The sequence below is a fragment of the Colias philodice genome, chromosome 5 (genome assembly GCF_061535455.1).
Source record: "Colias philodice isolate Cphi_HAF_F1 chromosome 5, ilColPhil1 Martin Lab GWU primary, whole genome shotgun sequence".
Lineage (NCBI taxonomy): Eukaryota > Metazoa > Arthropoda > Insecta > Lepidoptera > Pieridae > Colias > Colias philodice.
The window spans coordinates 7,920,756-7,943,562 of NC_143090.1; the positions used below are offsets into that span (position 1 = coordinate 7,920,756).

The following is a 22,807-nucleotide window of genomic DNA, read 5'->3' on the forward strand; positions in this document are numbered from 1 at the left end:
CTTGAAAAGGCTCCGTTGATAATAATAATCGATAATTATTAATTGATTGAATAAATTCAATGTGTCAATGACCCATTATTATTTTCAGACTCTATCCTATCCTATCTGAGGCTCTACAGCCGCGAGTGGGCCCTGGCCTGGTCCAGTACTTTCTTCCAGACCCCTCGATCCCTTGCCCGGGCTCTCCAATTCTTCACATCTATCGCTTCCAAGTCCTTTTCCACACCATCCAACCAACGGAGCTTTGGTCTTCCTCGATTTCTACGTCCATCTGGTTTTCCATCGAGCAGACGCAGAGGAGCCCTGCTGTCGTCCATACGTGCAACGTGTCCGGCCCAGCGTAAACGAGGATTTTCAGACTCTAGTTACTATATTATTATAATGTTTAAAATTTCCCAACCACACTTTTATCTAGTTAATGTGAGTAGAATTTTATCTCGTATTTGCAATTAAAAATGAGCCAAATAAATCCCTGTTAATTACGCAACCGCTAACAAGTGAATCGTTGCCAAACAGCAAGACAAGTATAACCTAACATAGATATCTCGCAAGCTAGATAAAGCTCCTTACTAACATTTTATGGCCGTATTTTCATGGAAATAAGCAATTTTGTCACTTTGATAAAATTAAAGTAAGGCTTTTGGCGGCCTCGTAACAAATTATGAAATTAGCACATTTTTCTTAGTAGGTATAGCTAGTTATTCTTTTATGTTTTCAGACATAGACACATCTATTATACAATAAAATCAAACTATTTATATCTTAGATTATTGCAAAATGTATAAAAGTTAAATTTTTATAGCAGTAAAAACAATTTCTATGATTAATCGCTACAGAACATTATCATAATAGTAAAGGGGAAGTACAAAAGGCGACAATTAATTAATGTTTACATTAATAATTGTAATTAGTAAATTATATATCAGAACAATGATGAAGCCTCGAATTGCTCTGAACAATCCAAGATTAATTAGTTGCGGGTTAATTCAAATTGTTGTTGAAAAGCTTCAATTTGTACTAAATGTAGTATTAATACAGGTAGATTTTCACTATCTAATATTTTGACATCATCCTTACCATATTAGTAAGGTAGTAGGTATAAAACCTACCTATCTCCTAAATAGTGGTGAATACAAAGACCATTTAGCTATTTTTAAGAGCCATGTTAAAGAGTGCAAATCTAAGCCATTATCCGGGCACAATTCCAAACTGGCTGCTATTGCGATAATCCTTCCCTAAAATGACCTACAAATACGCCTAAGGCGAGAATAGAAGACGATACCAGCCACTTTTAGTCTTGTCGTGACGATTAAGATTTTTTATTGTGCGATAGGAAAGCACTTCATTACGATCTCGCCTGATGGTAAGCTGAGATATTGCCCAAGATGGACCGCGCTTACCAAGAAGGTACCTATTAACTCTTCTCTTGAAGAACTCCATATTCGTCGGGGATCACAGATTCAGGAAGCATGTTCCAGTCCCTTGCGGTTCGAATAGAATTTCGATCCGAACCGCTTTATCCGGGTACATGGAAGTTGGAATGTTCAAAATTCGTAACTTATGGGTGTTTTGTCACGTTTGTTTCAAACCAGCCCGGCTAAGTAACCATAATGAAAGAAAATCGACCACAGCAATGCAAGCCTGACCCAATTTACGAGGAAGTATACACAGATACAACAGAAGTGAAATATTCCTAGTACCTTGTTAGTACAAAGACTGTGATGTAACCCTTTAGAGTTCCCTAAAAAAGTTACAAAAAGATGATGCAGGGAATAACAGAATTAAAGCTTTGATGCTGTTTTGTCAACGAATTAAACAGTTATTAAGCTAATAACACCCTTATTCCTAATTATTTCGCCACAGTTCAAGTGAAATTGATTGCAAATGTAAAAACATACCCACTTGCTTTGAAACGTAATTATCCTTTCGCGAAGAAATTTTATTTTCTCGAAAACCATTTAGAATTCAACAGGTCTTGACCTACTTAAATGTTTCTACAAAAGATTTATCTGCAAGTAAAATATTCCTTTTTAAATCCTCAGTATCCGCTGGAATCTTAAGAGACGAGTTAAATAAATCGGGTCTAATCTCTGAAACGGATAAGAAATCTCTAAATACAGTCATCGTTGAACAACTACTTTTGTTTTTATTTCATAACAAATTGAAGTAATTTTTTACGCCATACTAAGCCTTACTGTACACTTTTCCCGTGTTCATTACACAGTGTATTTTTTATCCTGTTAAATAAAATGCTGAAAAAAACAAGATAACTGTGTATTTTGATTATTATTGAGATTTATTTTAATTAAAATTTACTTATTTTAAATTAATATAAATTACTCTAGTTCTAATAAAACAAATATAAAACGTTGGAATGACTCCAGATTCAACTTCATCCTCATTTTTATGTAACATGATATCTCAAGAGAAAAAACGGGGCATTTTAAAAGCGACCAACGTTCTCGCTTCGAGCTGTCAAGTCATCCAATTTCCTCAAAACAACGCGACGGCCCGGAGCTTCTTTATTCGCATAATTTCCATCTACGTTACATTCGACACTTTTATTAAAATTTCCTCAAGGTAAGCCAGCGAGTACTTTAATTTGCAAGCTTAAAAGCTTTCCGAATTTCGACGGAGCTCTCTTGGAAGCCAATAAGTAAAAAAACAAGCGTCCGTGTAGAAACGACGTCCGTTGCAGCTCACGTACTTTGTGTGAAATTCGTCGTGAAAAAGACACTAATATTTTTAAAAGAACAGCGTCTACGCTTTTGATAATTAAAATTATGAAGAATGATAGAGACCGCGGTAATTATACAAGCAATACATTTTTGCAATATTTTTTAAGCAAATAAAGCTTTTATGTCCTCTCTTGATGACTTGTCAATAGAATTTACTGAAGAAAAGAAAAAAAATAATTCAAAGGATACCTACAAACCAAACTAAAATAATGCAGCAAATATAAATTTTAACGGTCGAGATTTCCTTCTTGAATATTGTAAAATATACTTTATTATCCGAATCATTCCCTTGAATGTAAATTTTGTCTCATTGGTGATCAATTATTGATCATGCTCCAATCTCAAGAACTTGCTCCTTGCAAAATTTTAAGGATTAATCGTCAGACCTTTTCTGTCAAAAATCTTGAATATTAAACCGGTCAAGTATCGGTAAAAAGGCTCCTTAAGAATTAATTTTGAGAATTCTTCATTATTTTATTACCTACCTGAATGAATTTGATTAGACCTTGGAAAATTTCCAAGAAACCTACTTTCTTATCATTTTTTATAGGAGATAAGTACATAAAGATATAAAATACTAGATAGGTACCTGCAATATGTAAACAGTATCCGAATTCCCTTCAAATCTAAGCTTTACATCTACCGTTACTGGATCCTCACTTTATTTACTGATATCTATGGATTTCCGATGCTATAAATAATCAAATAAAAAATATAAAATTTTTTGTGTAAAAACGAACGAAGGTACAAAAAATATACGAGAAAGTTGGTAGTTTTGATCTGTTGTACAAGAACAAACTAAGATAGTAGAAAAGTTAGTTTTAACTTGTAAGAAAAGTTTCTGATTGTGGACATTGCAGTGAGAAAATATTTGAATGGGTATAAATAATTAATGAACTGTGCGCTACTAAGTTTTGTCTTACTTGTTGAAATATTCGAAGATCTTTTGAGGTAGAGTATTTATTATTAAAATGACTCGAAAACTATAAACCTATTTGATTTGAAACGTATCTATACTAATATTATAAAGCTGAAGAGTTTGTTTGTTTGTTTGTTTGTTTGTTTGTTTGTTTGAACGCGCTAATCTCGGAAACTACTGGTCCGATTTGAAAAATTCTTTCGGTGTTAGATAGCTCATTTATCGAGGAAGGCTATAGGCTATATACCATCACGCTACGACCAACAGGAGAGGAGCCACGGGGGTGAAACCGCGCGGAGAGGCTAGTAAGTAATAAAACAAGGCCTTCACTAGGTTTTAAAGTCAAGGATTTGCTGAGACGAGCTTACTTAATAATTTATTTAAATGTCTCATATTATATAAAATAGGTATTATTATAGATTATGTATTCCGCCCTGATATCTACATACGACAACCACACAACCTAAATACGATACTAGGTACAACAAATATTTTCAATTTTTTTATATTTTTATATACTAAATAAGATATAAGTATTTTTTTAAACTTATAGCATCAGCTATGTACGCACTATGAACAAGCACATGGCCTCTAAAATACTGCTCTTACATCTACCAACTTAATATCGAATTACAGCGCGGGGAAAGTCTATTGGACACTAAAAGCCCTTAAATTATACATGGAATATTATAAACTATCGGCAATTTTATGTGAGCCTGTTTGTAATAGTGCAAGTAATCCAATTTGAAAGTCACTCCACGCGACACATAATTAACTGGGGGTCGGGAGAGCGGTCATGAATTACTAAAGTCCATCTGACACCTCGTAAAACAGCTGTGAAAATGTTTTCATCTATCTTTATACTCTGGCGCGTCATCCCAGTTAAAATTCAGTGCAATTTTTAACAGACTTTTAAATTAGGTACTTCCTTCTATTTAAATTTCCACCTTTCAGGGAAGAGTATAAAAACATGGTACGGTTACGTACATTTTAATTATTTCATCACACATGCTCGTGTATAATTAAAAATATACATTTTAACATGCAGGATTACCTACTTGTTTTTTATCTTTTTCAGTTCCAACTTGCTCGATTAAACTAGTTGTTACTTAGTTTACTTAGCCTACAATTATGAAAATTGAAAATTCATAATCTAATAAAATAATATAATATCTACTTGATAATACCTACCTACTAATGTCTACGTAGGTTGTCTATTTGTGACGTAAATCTAGGTGATCTCAAAATGTATTTTCAAAAAACTAAAAAGTGTTTCAGATTAGGAATTCAAGTTTAATAAATATGCAAGGTAGGTGATGAGTGGATTCAAAAATGAATTTTTAATACAACGTAGTGGAATATTTGCCTTTGGCATCGAATAAAATGTGCCCGTAGGCAATAACCTGGAAATTTCAAAGTGCGATTGGATTTCCATTGCAAAGAATATCGAGTTTTTAAACTACTTCCCGCTGAGCATATTCATCAAGGATGCTGAAAATCGGATTGTCATTTTTAACTATCGATAAATTACTTTGTATGAGAAATAAATACATTTTTATAATTTTTAAACATAATTATACCTAAGTCTCATAGATGTGTCGTGGTGTCGAGGGTTATATTATATTTTAACATTAAGATTTTTATATTTAGGTGAATTAAATGAGATTGTTAAAATATTCCATATTTATTTATTAGCTTTTAATAAGATAAAAGTCCAATGTGTATGTATCACTTGCTTCTATAAATCAGGTTTATATAGATAAATAATGTTTAGCAGTCGGAATAACATAAACACTGATATTCGTAGGTACAATGTGTCTAGATAACTCCATAGGTACATGCCAGATTAACTCCTGTATATGTATATGATACGGATACCAAATCCTATATCCCGGTAACGACAAGTTATAATAATCTGTAAGCCGAGTTGTAAGTTATCCAGCTCTAGATATCTCTATTACAGCTCATACCGTCATTAAATATTATTATAATATTATACGGCCTCTATTGATATTGCCAGAATATTAATATACGTGCTTACTCTAACTGCGGAATTCTATCCTGAGTAAATTATTAATCTGTTCTCCACACAAGCGTTCCAGTTTGTAGCAGTCATTCAAAATTTAAAGCGCAAAACACGATAGGTACAATAAAGGTAGTCCAACTGTTATGAGCAATATTTGTTTTACATATACGAGCCTCGTGTGGCCTACGAATGTTTTTACTGAATAATTCTTTTCGCCATAACATTTTACGTATTCTTTTATGAGACTTTAAAGTTTAGTAGTTAGAATTTTAACAAGGGGCTTAGCGCATTAGGTAGCAAAATAAATGAAATGATTTTCATTGCGCACAAGTTGTAAAAAAAATTTAAGCGTAATTCATTTTAGTAGTTAGTATTAGGTATATACCATTTTCCGAATTGCGATACCTCATCTCTAATTGAAAATTCTGCTTTCTGTTTCCCCCAAAGTTAAGCTTATCCTCCTCCTAGAACTTGTATATTATCTATGCTTTCGTACGCGGAGCAGTTTGGTAACGAAAACCGAATAGCATATGTGTAAACATTTACACACTTTCGGTTTAGCAGAAATTACAAATCCTACCCGCTTCCTCATGAATATAGTATATATATTCGTACCTTTGATAATTTTGTGACTCGGTCTCACGGTATTGAAATGTAAGATCCCTGCAGACTGATAAAGCAATCGTTGACATTTTGATAAAATTATTAAAAAGTACAGTTGCTGAAATGCATTTATTATTATAGAACATGATATAGAAAGAAAGGAAGACTTTATTTATTTTAGTTATTTTCTCCAAGTTCATAAAGTTGTTTAAATAATATGAAATTGGAGATCGGATCTGCAAAGTAATAATTGATTGTACCTACTCATTTTATTAATAAAAATAAAACAATTTATAAAATAATAGTATTTATTGATACCACAGATCGTCAAAGCCACGTAATAAAAACATTATCTGGCATAAATATCATTTAACAAATTCATAACAGCCAACAGGGAATAATAGCAAAAGACCATTAAAAAATACATGCTAAGGATTTACAGACACGGCGAAATTAGTTGTATTCTCCAATTTAACATTATTGATACATCCTATTAACCAGCTTTTTGTAACATGTCGAACATCGTCTGGCAACTTTCGTTTTAATTTTTGCATTTTCTTGAAATCGATTTCTGCTTCATTGTGAACTACATAGTCCACATCCATATGTTTTATAGATTTCACAACAGATCCGCCATATGCAATCCAATGTCTTTCGAATATATTCCTTTCATTCTCAGGTATGCTTATGAAGTCAGGGTAGAAACCTATTTTCTTATGCTTGAATACATCTGGTAGAGGATTGTCTGGCAATATCTGTTGATTTCTGGAAGAAGACGTGTCTATAGTTTTATCGCTACAACCACTTATATCTGATACTTTATCTTCTGTAGATGTATCAGGTTCTTCCGATTTCCGTCTTTTCTTCTTAACTTTAGTTTCGTGAATTGGTGAGGGACGCATTTTTTCATCTGGCGACGTTTTAATTTTCTTCTTTACAATAAAGTTGTCTAAATTTCCTGCTTTTTTGGGGCTAAGCTTAGGTTTCTTTGGAGGAGATTCATCAGATGTGCTTGCTGCTAGTTTGTTTAAAAGCGAAACGTCTGTTTTTTCTTTCGATGTTTTGTACAGATGTTTCAGCTCATCTAGATTGGTAGCTGTTTTCCAGTCTTTGTCATCTCTTATTCTTGTAACCCTCGGGAACCTAACTGAAATGCCATCTGCCGTGTGAAGATTTGCTTTTGTCAGTTCAGTTCCTGGAAATAAAGATTAACATCTCAATATCAACAAAAAAGGTCGTGTTCCATCGTTACAATATTGTATTCACTGAAAAGTGTTTCATATTGGTTGAGATGGTTGTTTATCATCTCAATAGATTGCGCGCGGTGTGTCCCTTAGACACATAAAACTGAAAGAATAGAATAAATTCGATCGCTCTGGCGGGTCACGAGTGGCCGAGTTAGTTAGGTAGTCAGGCATCCGCCCCGGAATGGCGCGAAAGGATGCGGGTTTGAGTCCCGCCTCGTGATCGAATTTTTTATCTTATATATAAAATTCTCGTGTCACAATGTTAGTCTGCATACTCCTCCGAAACGGGTGGACCGATTCTCATGAAATTTTCTGTGCATATCGGGTAAGTCTGAGAATCGGCCAACATCTATTTTTCATAATATGTACCACGGGCGAAGCCGGGGCGGGCCGCTAGTATTCTTTATAAAATTATATTTATAAAGCATTTGGATGCCATAAAACCTAAAATATCAATTTCAATAAAAATGGAGACTGTAATGGAATGGAATATTACCTGTAATTTCCCAAACTGGTTGATTCTTGGGGTCTTGAGCAACAAAATCCGGGACCATTCCCTTATTACAATCTAACCATGAAGGCACCTTATTATAGTCTTGCGATATTTTGACCATAATAGGACCTAATTCCTTCTGTAATCTCTCCAATGTACTATCATCATGGCCAGTATGAACTTTTGTTACTGTCACCCATTTATTTCGACGAGTATCTAAACAGCCCATGAGAAAGACAGACATCATTCCACCTTTCTTTCCTGTTCCTGTAATGATATTGTAAATTGTTAGAATAAACAATATATTTTCTATTACAATTTTAGCTTCCTATTTTCTAATAAAAAATACTGATCTATTACAGAGATTACAAATGAATGTTGTTAATATAAATTATTCAAAGATAACATAATCATAAAAATTTAAACTGAAGAAACAATAAGCAGTCATAGGGTGCTATTAAAACTATTCTTTACATAGTTCTTCTTTGATATATATGCTTAGCTGTATATGTTTTAGAATTGCTCTTATTTAGGGAAAGCTTAATTATACAGGGTGAAAGGTAAGACATTTGACAAATTTAGACAGGAGCTTCTTCTCATCAAACTGAACAACTTTTGTTCTACAACTTTGCTGAATTCGTAAAAAAAAAATTGGACTTTGTAAGGAAACTTCGCTAATCAGCTGACCGATTTCCATACAAAGTCCAAATTTTTTTCTACGAATTCAGCAAAGTTGTAGAACAAAAGTTGTTCAGTTTCATGAGTAGAAGCTCCTGTCTAAATTCGTCAAACGTCTTACCTTTCACCCTGTATACAAAAAATATAAACAAAAAATCATGATAAATTTCGTATAAAAAATATGGTAAATTATTTTTTTAATAATAACACATTTCAAATGAAAAGTTCAATTCACTCTAATTATATTTAAGTAGTTATGTTTCGCTGTTATTCTAATACATATCTACTTCACTGCCAAGTATGAACAAAATTTGTGCAGTGCCTATATCTCAAAGAATAGCATACATTCATATTATGTTGATACTAACATTTGCAATATAAGTAGGAAGTAGGAAGTACCATAAGTAAATAGAAAGATTATTTACCAAACCAAGCTCCCAAAACAACAAGATCAGCAGTATCTGCCATTGCTCCGCCAAACAAATAATCCTTTTTTACTTTCAGCCAATGTCGCTTGCCAGGCTCATATGTGGATTCCAGATCTTTTAATACCAAGCCTTCTAATCCTAGTTGAAGAACCTGTAATAATTATAATCCTAATATTATGAAATTGTACGAAAAATATTTTTTTATAAATTGGTTTGATTTTAATGTCTATAACAGTCATTTGCAATCCATACTAATATTATAAATGCGAAAGTAACTCTGTCTGCCTGTCTGTTACTCAATCACCATTGCATGAAATTTGGTATAGAGATATTTTGATACCCGAGAAAGGACATAGGATAGGTTTTATCCCGGAAATCCTGCGGGAACGGGTTTTTCTTTGAAAACGCGGGCGAAGCCGCGGGCGGAAAGCTAGTTTTAAATAATTCATAATATTCTAAAATTCTTAAAATATAAAAAAGAAGAATCTGTTTGATATGGCTTCATATAAAAACCTGTACAAATTTCATATCAATTATTTATCTTTAATCTTGTTTTATAACAATAAACATTTGAATAAATTAAAAGAAATCATAGTTACCTCGGCAATCATATTTGCTAAATCAGCTGGTTTCCTTATTAACTGCTGTTCAGAGAACATAACGTGGTTTTTGACTTCCACCATATTATCATAGAGTATTTGTCTCCTCTTCTTAATGGGCATATCCATTAACACCTCCCCGTTATAATACAAACAATCAAACACATACAAGCATACTTGAGCGTCTTTAAATTCAGACTGTTTGTGCACACCCAAAGTACCAAAGGGTAAGGGTTTCCCGGTATTCACATCTACCATCAATACTTCTGCATCCAAAATCATATCCTCCCCTTTAGGAAAGGCTTTCGGCAGATAATCCTTGAAATGATTCACTTTATGAGGCATCACAGGTTTTAGGGCTCGAGAGAAGTATTTAAACTCGCTGCCCTTTTTATGGACTTGCACTCTTTCACCATCATATTTTATTTCAGAGAACATTCCGTTTGGACATTTTTTCATAGCCATTTCTACAGACTTACACGCTTCTGCTAACATTGGGAGGATTGGAGTCATCAAACTCAGTTTTGCTTGGACCGTTTTCTGTGTAGCGTCTTTATGTTTCACATTGCTACTTGTAGGTAGAACTTTGTCTAATACCATGTCCAAATCCCTTGAAGTTTGAAAAACTTTGTATGCATCTGGATGGACTCCTTCAAGAATGTGTTTTGGCCCAGCATTAATTCTTAAGTCCCCTTTAATAAGCCTTATCAACATGGTTATATCGTTTAATGTGCATTTCTTTACAATTTTCTTGAAATGATATATCTGTTCATCTTCCTTTGTAAGTTTTGACAAGTCGTCTAAAAAGTTTTCTATGTCATGAATCGTTAAAGTACTCTGTTTTGCTGGCTGTATAGATCTGGATTTGGAAAAGAAGTTTTGGATTGTATCTGCAACATCGCCTTGTTCTAAATGTGTTAACATGTCGTCATGATCCGTGTTGAAGATCCTCGAAAATAATTTTACCAATTGTTTGCTTTTCAAATTGTAAACCCGTTTTGAAACTTGTGGTAACAACATTTTACACCATAACACTAAATCACCTTGGTATTTCTTACCATCACAGCCTTTGGTAAAAAAGTTGTTAACAACTGCAGTTTTTTCAGTGTATGCATCTACCTTTGATATTTTTTTACACAAAGAGTAAAAAGTAGAAAACATATTATCCTCTGTTTGTATTTCGGAGCTATCATTAATTTTACTTGGTGAAGGAGCCCGTTTAATCAATGGGGCTGAAGACTCATTCTTCAACACCTTAGCTGTATACTTGCCACTGTGTTTATCTGCATACAATTTCTCCATTTCATTAATCTTCTTCAATATGTATTCCTGGTCATCTTTGCTTATATTTGCCCAATTTCCTATATCGTCAATAGAGTCTATGCGTTTTGTGGCGGGTCTTTGCTTGAGCAAAGCGTTCATTAGACAATCTATGTGGTGCCATGATTTCATGTGTTGATTCTCTCCATATGGACTGGGTACAACTTTAGCGAGGCGTAATTCTCCACTCGGACAATTTCCCTTACATCCTTTGCACGAAGCTCTGGCGCCTTTAGCCCGATCAACGAAAAACGGTGTAAAATCAGTCATGATTATTATGATAAACTATAATTCGAGTAAATTAATAAATGTACATCACAATAACAAAAATTTTGCAAGCAAAAACTTGCATGGATTTAGTCTTAATTTAAGCAATATAACGTTGTGATTAAATTATATTCGATGATTAATTAAATTGCAATTTTCCGCATTTTGAAAATGTTTTTAAAGCTTGACGTAGACACTTGAATTTTGACTTTGATGTTTTGACAGTTGAGAGCGAGGTTGAGAGTTTCAACATGACGTCTGACATATATTTTCTCGTTCAGGAAGAATATGTTGTCACAAATTGAATGTAATTTTTTTTTCCGTTCGACCTAAAGCATATTAATTATTTTATTTAAGAATAGTAATAAACACTGTTACACTGGTACTAGCCACCGAATCTAGCCAAGCGTATGGCCCCAATCGATTCTTCAACTTACAACGCATGCGTAATGCGTATAGATTATACGAATACGAAACGTTTCAGTTGAAATTTAATAATTCAAAATAATATCATAATAACATAATTTATTAAGACCTATAGCTGCGCCTCGTGGTTTTACCCGCGTAGCATTTTTATTTTATTAAAAATGCAATACTCAAAAATATCACAAACACAAAACAAAACGATATTAAGTTTCGTTTGTGTCCAAATTTCAATTTGGAATAAATATTTCAAGCTCCAATAGATTTAATGATACCTATTCTTTTATAATAAAATTATAATTTTATTTTTCAGCTTCATCGTGCCACCAAGAATTTAACAGCGATGGATCGAAGCATGGCACTTTAACTTCACCACACTATCCCCTTGCTTATCCATCAAATACACATTGCCATTACGAGTTCTTTGGGAGAGGAAAAGAGAGAATTAGACTAATATTTCAAGACTTCTTTTTATATAAATCCGCTGACGGATCTTTAGAGTAAGTTCAAATTTGTTACATAATAATTAATATTGTTTTGATTGTTTAATGTTTGTTATTTAATTAAATGGATTACCTTTTCCGAATGATATTGTGGAATTTCATATGTTTCATTCTGTAATAATTAAGTTTTACTTTGAAATTATACTTAATTTAAAATAATTACATACTTACAATAAGCATTTAATTCATAAAAAATATTTCAATTTCAGTTGCACGAACATTGATTCCCTTCAAACTTTTATCAGTGTGGACGGGCGTTTAGAAAATGTTGCCACATTCTGCGGTGTTGATCTCCCGAAACCGATTATGTCGAACGGTCCAAAACTCATGTTGGAGTTTCGAGGAACGCAGTCGTCGAGGCATGCTAGGGGATTCAAGATATCATATTCATTTGTTGAAAGTAAGTATGTAAATTAAAAATTTTAATCTTCTATGAAATTACGCAAAACTAATTTTACAAAAAAACCGCAATTTATACTTTTTGGACATCTTTTCATCATTTGAAAACATGCATTAACATAGCATAGCATACTGCATTGCAAAATTATTGTAACTCAAAATATTAATTTTTGACTAACAATTTTAATATTTTTAAGGTACATATTATTATAGTCCAAACAAAAAGTAGGTATTTTGATTATGAGAATATAAAGAAAACACGGACCCAGACTTTTTCAACATTGTCCAGTCTTATTATCGTATTGTGTTTTAACGCTAGAATTTGACGTACACATTGCATAGTTTTCTAGTTTTAATTATATTCTATACTAGCTTCCGCCCGTGACTCCGTCCGCGCGGATGTAGGTCTTCGCGTGGATGGTTTATTTCTCCATTTTGAGTAACTCTGACAATGACATCTTATAAATATCTATTGGACCCAAATACGGCTAGGCCAATAATAATACGCAACGTGTTCGCGGTTCTACAGAACAACGTCTATGGGTAAAACTGAAAAATTAAGATTAATTTTTTTTCTACGTATTTTTCCAGGATAAAAAGTATCCTATTTTACGCCCAGGATAATAAGGTATAATTATACCAAGTTTCATCGAAATCGAACCGGTAGTTTTCACGTGATGTCTTCACATACAGACAGACAGACAGACAGACAGACAGACAGACAGACAGACAAAAAATTTTTTAATCACATATTTGGGTTTGGTATCGATCCAGTAACACTGCTATTTATTTTTTCAATATTTTCAATGTACAGAAATGACCCTTCTACAGATTTATTATATGTATAGACTAGCCGTTTACCCGACCTGTGCCTAGGTTTACGCGATCAGTAGTTTCACAATTTATTTGTTACAAACAAAAAAGTTTTCATCTCTATGATATCACGCAAATTTACCTTATATCTATAACATTTCACTTCCAGACTTCGGCATATCATCGGGTAGGCAGCTCAAAGAGTTCCCCTGCGCGTTCGTGTTCAACAGCAGTGAGGCACGGAATGGAACGTTCGCGTCTCCAAACTCGCCCGGCCCGTACCCGCGGGATACGGAGTGCTCGTACTTCTTCCACGGCGGACAGACTGAGAAAGTGCATCTGCATTTCACACACTTTGATATTGAGGGTGTATCTCCGTAAGTTTAATTTCATTTATTAAGTACCAAAACAAATATACAGTAAAAAGAAAACGGGTAAAATACAAAACATAGAGTAACATATACGTTACCAAAAACCACAGAGCTAAAATGAGAGCTAATTACACTTTTTTCTTAAAATATGTTTTTCATTATGGAGTCCAAATTTACAAATAAATATAATACATATTATGTAATACAGGGACCATCAAAATAGTATGACCAAATCAATAAATTTGCGTCTTTTTAAAATTAATATGCGTTGGATAGCTTGTTGGCGTATTACACTCTTGTTTATAGCGCAAACATGATAAAGGTGGAATCAATTAATGATTTTAAAATAGTAATAATAAAGTGTACTTTAATCATATGATGCCGACTACCGAGGTTGATTACATATTACTTAATAACGATTTAATTACTCAAACTACTTACTGCACAAATACTTACAGTTACTTCAATCGGTCGCCTAAAAGCAATTAGAAAAATGAATTAAAAAAAACGCAGAACGAATTTGTCTTATATTTATAGAACAAGTAGGTATGATCATAAGATCATATTCTATATTTTGCTTATTTAAGTCGAATTTTCCACACATTTTAATTTCTCAGACTCAGAAGACTCAGAAGTAATAGAGTTTATAAAAAAAATGATCCCAATTCCAATTTAATTTATATTCCATCTAAGTAAACGAAATATTTTTAAACTACTTGCAGTTCTTTAAGTAATCAATATCTAACACAAATCTATTAAATTTTCAGGTGTGAAGCAGTTTCAGCGAGTGATTACGTAGAATTTTCCAATTATATGACTGAAGACAATAGATACGGAAGATACTGTGGTCAGCAAAAGGAATTCCACGTGGAATCCGAACGAAACTTCTTCAAAGTGACATTCCGATCGAACGATCGATTAGATGGGACTGGCTTCAAAGCGATCTATCAATTTTTAGAAGCATCTGATGAATATCAAGCTCCAATGTCGGATTACGCATCATCACTCTTCCGTTAGTATTTATTGTTAATGATTGATTAAGAATTAGATACTGAAGTAACTGGTTGTAAAATTTATAGAACGTCAATATTGAACTTGTGAAATTTAAAAACACCGCTTATGAGATAGATATTAAAATACTACTGAAACAAAGCATAGAACCCGAACTAAAATAATAATCTAACAGATAGGATAAGACCAAAGACTTGAACCGATTCATGCACCGAGTACCGACAGTTACCTACATAATTTTTAGATCGAAGTGATAAGATTTAAAAGACGACAACACAATTTTAACATATAGTTCTCAATCTATACTAATATGTAAGGAAAAAGTTTGTATGTATGTATGGTTTTCACGCATAAACTACTGGACCGATTTTGATGAAATTTGGCACAGATAATCTTTAGACCCTTAGAAAGAACATAGGCTACCTTTCATTGCGAAATATGTACCACGGACGAAGCCGGGGCGAACCGCTAGTTTTAACATAAATTTAATACATTGTCCGCTTTTTAATGTAATCAATAATGTTTTTTTTTCATTTCAGCGTTGCGGTTGTGTTTACTACTCCTAGTCATCATTTTAACTCACCTTCATCGGCTATATCATTAAATCAAGTGATATTAGGTTATTATAAATAGGTAGACTAATCCTGTACATTTTGTACCATAGCCTGTGCCATACACTTGTATTTAAATCGTAGGAATTCAATATTTTCTATAAGCAAATGGTAAACTTTCCTATTACCAGTAAAGCAATACGACACAATAATGTTTTATTCACGCAGGCACGTATTATAAATAAATTATATTAAATTTTGTTGTGATTTTATTTTTTTTACCTACCTTTAATCATATTCTTAAAGAAAACACAATAAGAACCTTCAGGAGTTCTTATATCAACCTTTTGGTAAAGGCACGCCTTGGCTATTGAATGAGATATGATGAGATGAGATGGGTTACATATAAATTATTTAAAAAAAGAAACAAAATGCCTTAACATTGGAGGAACTAGACCGATTTTAACATTATCAAAATCGGTTCAGTCAGTCGAAAGTTCTGAGGTAACAATTCCAAAAAAATACAATCTAATTGGGAACCTCCTTTTTTCGTCAGTCAGTAAAGTATATAGTACGCGGAATTCGAACCTATAGAAAATCTTTCATGTAACTAAGCAGATTAGTACGCATAATAATATATTCTATTAATTTGATTTCAATATTGTTGCAACTTGCAAACTACAATTTAGCCAAAAAATTCATCTAACTGTAGGAGTAGAGATATTATAATCTCAATTATAATGTATTAATATAGGAAAGTAGGTACTCAATATGAGATAACCACGATAAGTAAATGCTTTAGTACGTAGTACTATTATATTATATTCTGTGGCTTTAGGTACAATCAAGGGTACAATAATTTAAAAGCAATAAATTTCGAAGGTTAAATACAAAATATGAATAAATTAACGTTATTTCTACAATGTTCCTATTTTTTAACTTAAAAACGAATACATTAAGTACAGAACCTAAAGTTGCATTTACTTAATCAGAAATAGGTTGTCCATAATTGAAAAAATGCTTGGCCATCCGTAGCTCGATGCTAATATTATATTATGTGGGAGGTAAGGTGGGAGGTCTCACTATACTGGTAACATTTCACTGATCGTAATTTACGTACCTACCTAATACCTATTACGTACGACGTAACTTAGTAGGTAAGTTGTGATGTATTTAATATTTCTGAGCCTAATTTTACAGCATTAAAAACAAGAATACACAAATCATTGCTTGTTATTTATTAAAGCATTCATTCTAATATATCTTCCAATAAGTACTTAGTCTACTTTCGAATTATTATAATTCAAAGCTAATTTTGACACAATAATGAGCAATAACAGTATACAATTTAAAGGTTTATTGTTGCTCTAGACGCAACGTGACAAAAGAACATAATTCGCAAACATTTTCTTCCTGCTGCGGTTTAAATTTTACCGGAGTTGCGCAAGCTTACTTGAGCAAAACACTGCAACTTGCAATCGTAGCAAACTTGCATCGTATAGCTAGCAGGTGTGTGGACTGTGGGGGCGCTGATTGTACGGTGCCGGTGTTCCGTTCATTTGCTGTCTCACCTCAGACTCAGGCCAGTCCCCTCTCTAGATAATGTGACGTCACTTCAGTACGAGTTTAGCCGCTAGTGGATACGGTAGTGTGCGATTGAAGCGTTTTGTGCGGGAACTTTTCACGACTTGTGTACTTTTAGCAGTTTTCGGCAATCGTATTAGATTTTTGTGTGAAAGAATCGGAGTTATCTTTTAAACTAGTGTGGATTGTTGTGTTGGATCTGTTATTGTGGACACAGGTGTCACATTCCAGTAGGCGCCGATACAGCCTCCGTACCCTAAAAGCAGGTGGACAATAAGCCCTATTTTGTTAAATGTAAGTTTTTTATTTTTATTATTCTATCAATGGCACGTATCAATATGTAGTTCATATTTTGAAGCTTACGTTTTAATATTTATATGGTATTGTTTGACGATCAATTAAAAAAGTTCGACACGCGTTTGGTATAGTTGACAACGCGTTGTTTTGCAACTTTTTGAAAGTCTCATTATTCTGTATTGAACCGTTTAAAATGCTTAAAATAGTCTTTGATTTATGTAAACAAAGATTTGGTGTAACAAACAAATTTAACATGTAAACAAGATATTAAAACTTAAACTACCTAGGTGTGCCTACCTACCTATAATTTTTTGCTTTACGATTTAGAAACATACAAAAACAACAACTTGAATGATTTTATCTAAATATTATGCATAATTATATCATGATAATATCTTTTAAAACAAAATGGTGCCCTATCATTATTAAAATTGATTGTAATTTTATATTAAACATAAACACTTACCCCGAGAGTTATTTCACAAAATAAGCCTCAAGCTACTTGTAGGCCGGTGCCATTATTGATAAATTGCTATTGGGATATTATATAATATTAAATGATTAGATGATCATAGTATTGCTCATTTGTTAGTAGACTAAACTAACGTTTAGATTAGATATAGATATAGATCCTAACCTAACCTCCTCTTCCATCTTTCCGCTACCTACCTAGGTACCTCATCATCAGCCCATATACGTTCCCACTGCTGGGACACGGGCCTCCTATGAGGGTACAGACTACAGGCCATAATCCACCACGCTGGCCAAGTGCGGGTTGGCGGATGACATGTCGTCGAACTTTTGATTCTTCGACATGTCGGTTTCCTCACGATGTTTTCCTTCACCGTTCGAGCAGTGGTGATGTTACAACATGCGCAGATAAATTAAAAAATCAATTTATTTCCTGCGCGCTCGCCTGGTCTCGAACCCCGGACTTATCGATTCGAAGTCCGAGGTCTCACCACTGAGCCACCACTGCTCTATCCTACCTAGGTACCTATGATGACTAAAAAGAAAAACTAAAAGTTATTTAGGTACCTACCACCTACCTATTTACCTTTTTCACATGGAACACAATATGTAAATAACACAATTTAGGCAGATATGTAGGTACATAGGTACATAATGATATGAAAGCTTTTCGCACGATTTTTTTTACGCTTTTATTATAGATATTATTATATTATAAATATTATGATAACTTGATAGCTATATTATCTCAGTTCATTTCTAAATAATATACTTACCTAACTACCTATGTGTAACAGGAAATTAGGAACTCACCAAAAAGTTCTTCGACGCAGTCCAAACCCACAAAATAATCTTGAAAACTTTTGCGTGTTGCGTAAAGTCTTATTAACTAACTTGTATTCGCCTAGTCTCATCTGTACTAAATATATTTTTCTCAGCATTAAATTATCAGGTGAGAACCGTGTAATGATTAAAGAACGGATGCCGCTCGTTACCGATGTCGAAGCGTAATTAATTATCAATCGTTGCGATAGTTTGAATGATTTTCAATTAAACCCTCAAGTGACGATTAGACCACATAACTGTTATTTTTGTGATGTAACACCGAACACGGAGTTGTTCCAACTTCCAGACGAATGCTCCGGAGGATTTTAATGGTGACGCGGACGTTTGTTGAAATACGAATCTAAACTTATTAGTGCTCGTAGGTATTAACTAGGTGTTGATGTTGTTTTTAGTTTTACGTGAGTATTGTAGGTATCTGCAGATATTATAATTTATAAGGAATAAAGTTTTTGAAACTTGTTGTTAACTATAAGAACAGAACTGATATTACAATAGTCGTTCCCACTGCACTTATCACATTTTAAAATACGCTATATAAGGCTATAAATTGTAATTGCAGTTAGAAGTAATTTACCTACTCAATAAATATCTATAACAATAATAACTAATCAACAGCTGTTCTGGAACTTACCTAGGTAATTAGAAGTTGGAAATAGCTAACACCTGTGTTCATCTTCACATTCATTTTTATTGGTTAGGTAGGTATTTTGCACGACTAAAACCAACTGAATAGACCTTGACTAAACTAGACTTTTTAATATTCTTAAGTATGTAAATATTTGGAAATATTATTTAAGTATACAAAAGCAAAGATATGAGGAAATTAAATATCCTAGAGGTGATTGGGTGAGTTGCCAGCCATATTGACCTTAACATTCTCGATATATTTTATTGCCATTTACAAAGAATGGCTTTAATTTTAAGCTCACATTCGATAATAACTATTTATAACGAGTTTTAATTCACTTTTAACCTTGGTTTAAGTTTAATTTCAATTGACTTTAATCTGAAGTCAAAACTAGTACAGGCAACTAGTTATTATTCTGTCATCTGTGGTACAGGTAGAGATAGTAATAGGTATACCTATTATTTAAAGTTACGGATAAACCCGGAGCTTCTGAATTTACAAAATTATTTTATTTACTAGCTGTGCCCGCGACTTCGTTCGCGTGGAATAGTGACTGCATAGTAGTTACTACTTAACACACAATTATTGAGTAAATCATATACAACTAAATTATAAGTAGGTACTTACAGATTATTATGTAACAGTTAAGAAATAAAATAAATAATAACACAAAAGAACTGTTAGTAAAATTTATTACTAAACTAAGCTATAAAACTTAGGTACAGAAGAGTTCAAAATTTCCAGGATGTGGTTATTCTCCCGCTCCCATATCCTTCTACTTTCACAGACTTTCAACTTTTCCCTTTCACCCCTAGTAAATGGCAGAACCGATTTTGATCTTAACCATGTCTAATCATACCTATACATATATGTACATGTATCCTTTCGTTTGGTACTCCATTTGGATTATTTATCCCCACTATCACCCCTAAGGTGCCCTATATGTAATAAACAGATTAACCGATTTTGATAAAACATGACTAATTGTAATTCACACGTCATTTGATATGCCGCTTGAGTATATATATTATTTGACCACATTCGATTATTCATTCCCACTTTTACCGCTATAAATCAATAAATGGATGAACCGATTTTGATTAAATATGCCTCATTATACTTCTCACGTCAGGTCATGCCCTTTCATTTGATATGCCACTTGGGTATATTTGACAACTTTTATTCCCACTTTTATACCTACATATTATATCCAATAAATGGATGAACCAATTTTGATAAAATATGTCTTATTGTACTTTACACGTCATGTCTTTCATTAGATACGTCACTTGAGTATATTTGATAAAATTCATTTATTTATTCCCACTTTAACCCCTATATCAAATAAATGGATGAACCGATTTTGATAAAATTTGACTTATTGTTTCTGACAGGTCGTCTTTTTTCATTTGATATATCACTTTGGTATAACAGACAGCATTCGTTTTTTTCATTCCCACTTTTACCCCTCTATATTATAGTAAATGGATGAACCGATTTTGATAAAATTTGACTTATTGTTTCCGACAGGTCGTCTTTTTTCATTTGATATATCACTTGGGTATAACAGACAACATTCGTTTTTTTCATTCCCACTTTTACCCCTCTATATTATAATAAATGGATGAACCGATTTTGATTAAATATGCCTCATTATTCTTCTCACGTCAGGTCATTGAGTATATTTGATAAAATTTATTTATTTATTCCCACTTTTACCCCTATATCAAATAAATGGATGAACCGATTTTGATAAAATTTGACTAATTGTTTCTGACATGTCGTCTATTTTCATTTGATATATCACTTGGGTATAACCGACAACATTCGTTTTTTTCATTCCCACTTACCCCTATATAATATAATAAACAACTAATGTAACAAAAAAAAAACGCATCTAATTCGTATTACCCGTTAGCGAGCTACGGTGGCACAGACAGACATGTTAACACACATAGCGGACATAACACCCCTCTTTTTGCGTCGGGGGTTAAAAATATAATACCTACGACATAATTTCAAAGACCTTTTATATAGAAAATTTACCTAGAAGTAACCATAATGCTATTTGTGCAGGTTTTAGACTTATGAGCAAAAATCTAAATAAAGGTCCTTTGACCCCCCTACTACCCCCTCAGCATAACCACCCGCCCCCCCCCGCCTGGGGACTTTCGATATGATCATCTGGACATGTCAAGGAATAACTTTAGCACGTAATAAAGTAAAGATGTTCGCTGTGATTACTTAAATGGTCATAACTTTTTTATTTATGAACCGATTGACATGAAATAAACACTAATTAATGTTAAATGAAGCTTACCACAATATATTAGTGAAAACCGCATCTAAATCGAATAAGCCGTTTCTGAGATTAGCGTGTTCAAACATACAGACAAACAGACAAACCGACAAACAGACAAACAGACAAACAGACAAAAATTTTTTTAACTACAGATTTGGGTTCAGGATCGATTTAATAATAACACCTGCTATTTTTTTTTTTAATATTTTCATTGTACAGACATCACTTTTCTACAATTTTATTATATGTATTGATTGTTACTAAATAAGTACTTTTGTGTTGACTCACGATTACTCAATTGAACCGGATGAATCGGAATGTTAGCTGTAGGTAACTAGTGCCAAATAATTTTGAAGAAAAAGAATTCAAAAGATTTTAACTAAGCTTTTTTTATTACGTTCGTCATCAAGCTAAAGAATTCAAATAAAAACATGCGTGGGTGTAAAATTACCTTTAATTGGTTCCGTTATTTTGCTAACAAAAAATAATGGTTCGTCTTTGTTTTGACCGTGTCTAATTTTTTTGTTGTTAAACGCTTTGACACGTCTTGATATTTTGTGTATAGATACTGTAAGTAAATGTTTTGCGATGAGTTCGGTTTAATCGATTATTCACGGTATTTTTTAACTTGAATCTTGACACTAAATTGTAATCGATTATAACACTATTATTTTTATTGTTTGTGTTTGATAAAGTGAATTAATATACCTAGATGAGAGATAATTTGCATATCACAGTTAGTAATATCGGTTATTCTTCACGGTTCTATAAAGTTGAAATCAATACGATATTTGGATGTAGGTTACAACTTTCCAGATTCCATCGAGTAACTAGATAGCAGTAGGACTAATGAAGATAAAAGAAGCATGTTATCAAAGTAATAGCCCGAGAAAATTAAGCCGAAAATGGTCCATTAGCGGAAATAATTCGTGTACCTAGTTTTGAAAATCGCTACAGTTATTCCGTGACATGTCCAGATAATCATATCGAAAGTCCTCAAGGGTGGGGGGTGAGTTAAGGGTGTAGGGGAGGTCCAAAGGACCCTTTTTTAGATTTCTAATAATAATATGTAGGATTTTGTTTCATATGCAGACAGCAAACATCATAAATCATAACCAAAGACAGAAATCCCATCGCAGTGTGCATAGGTATGTAAAATAGTTAGGTACGGTTACATAGAGCGTATGCGTATGTTATCTGATAATTATGTCAATTAGTAATCAATAGGGGTATGTATTAATTATGTTCATATTCACTACTAATTAATGAATTTCCCATGTTTATGAATAA

General features: G+C 33.1%; 3 protein-coding genes across 3 annotated transcripts in view; 2 read left to right on the top strand and 1 right to left on the bottom strand.

Moving 5' to 3' along the window:
* LOC149488531 (suppressor of lurcher protein 1-like) overlaps positions 1–15,648 on the top strand; it is a gene marked incomplete at its 5' end in the record, with an annotated part of 132,468 nt that extends 116,820 nt beyond the window's left edge. Inside the window, 5 exons of the mRNA XM_089695315.1 lie at positions 12,055–12,241; positions 12,454–12,644; positions 13,626–13,833; positions 14,595–14,839; positions 15,378–15,648. Of these exons, the coding sequence (XP_089551441.1) occupies positions 12,055–12,241; positions 12,454–12,644; positions 13,626–13,833; positions 14,595–14,839; positions 15,378–15,442 (896 nt within the window). The remainder of the gene's footprint in view (positions 1–12,054; positions 12,242–12,453; positions 12,645–13,625; positions 13,834–14,594; positions 14,840–15,377) is intronic.
* DNAlig3 (DNA ligase 3) lies at positions 6,583–11,551 on the bottom strand. The gene is made up of 4 exons (XM_089695111.1): positions 9,732–11,551; positions 9,130–9,283; positions 8,030–8,293; positions 6,583–7,481 (listed from the first exon to the last, which is right to left on the bottom strand). The coding sequence occupies exons 1-4, from the start codon at positions 11,319–11,321 to the stop codon at positions 6,715–6,717; spliced, it is 2,775 nt and encodes a 924-aa protein (XP_089551237.1). The 5' UTR covers positions 11,322–11,551; the 3' UTR covers positions 6,583–6,714.
* A 1,283-nt stretch (positions 15,649–16,931) lies between the features above and the next one.
* The window catches only part of Cad99C (cadherin 99C), a 154,049-nt gene continuing 148,173 nt past the window's right edge, over positions 16,932–22,807 (top strand). The window contains exon 1 of the mRNA XM_089695093.1: positions 16,932–17,267. The gene's annotated coding sequence lies outside the window, so the exon portion shown is untranslated. The remainder of the gene's footprint in view (positions 17,268–22,807) is intronic.

Bases quoted from the DNA above. Each gene is read 5' to 3' on its own strand.
- DNAlig3 (XM_089695111.1), bottom strand. From the start codon at position 11,321: ATGACTGATTTTACACCGTTTTTCGTTGATCGGGCTAAAGGCGCCAGA. The intron at 8,294-9,129 runs GTAAATAATCTT...ATATCATTACAG, and splicing joins TGTTTTGGGAGCTTGGTTTG to GAACAGGAAAGAAAGGTGGA. The intron at 7,482-8,029 runs GTAATATTCCAT...CTTTATTTCCAG, and splicing joins ACCAGTTTGGGAAATTACAG to GAACTGAACTGACAAAAGCA.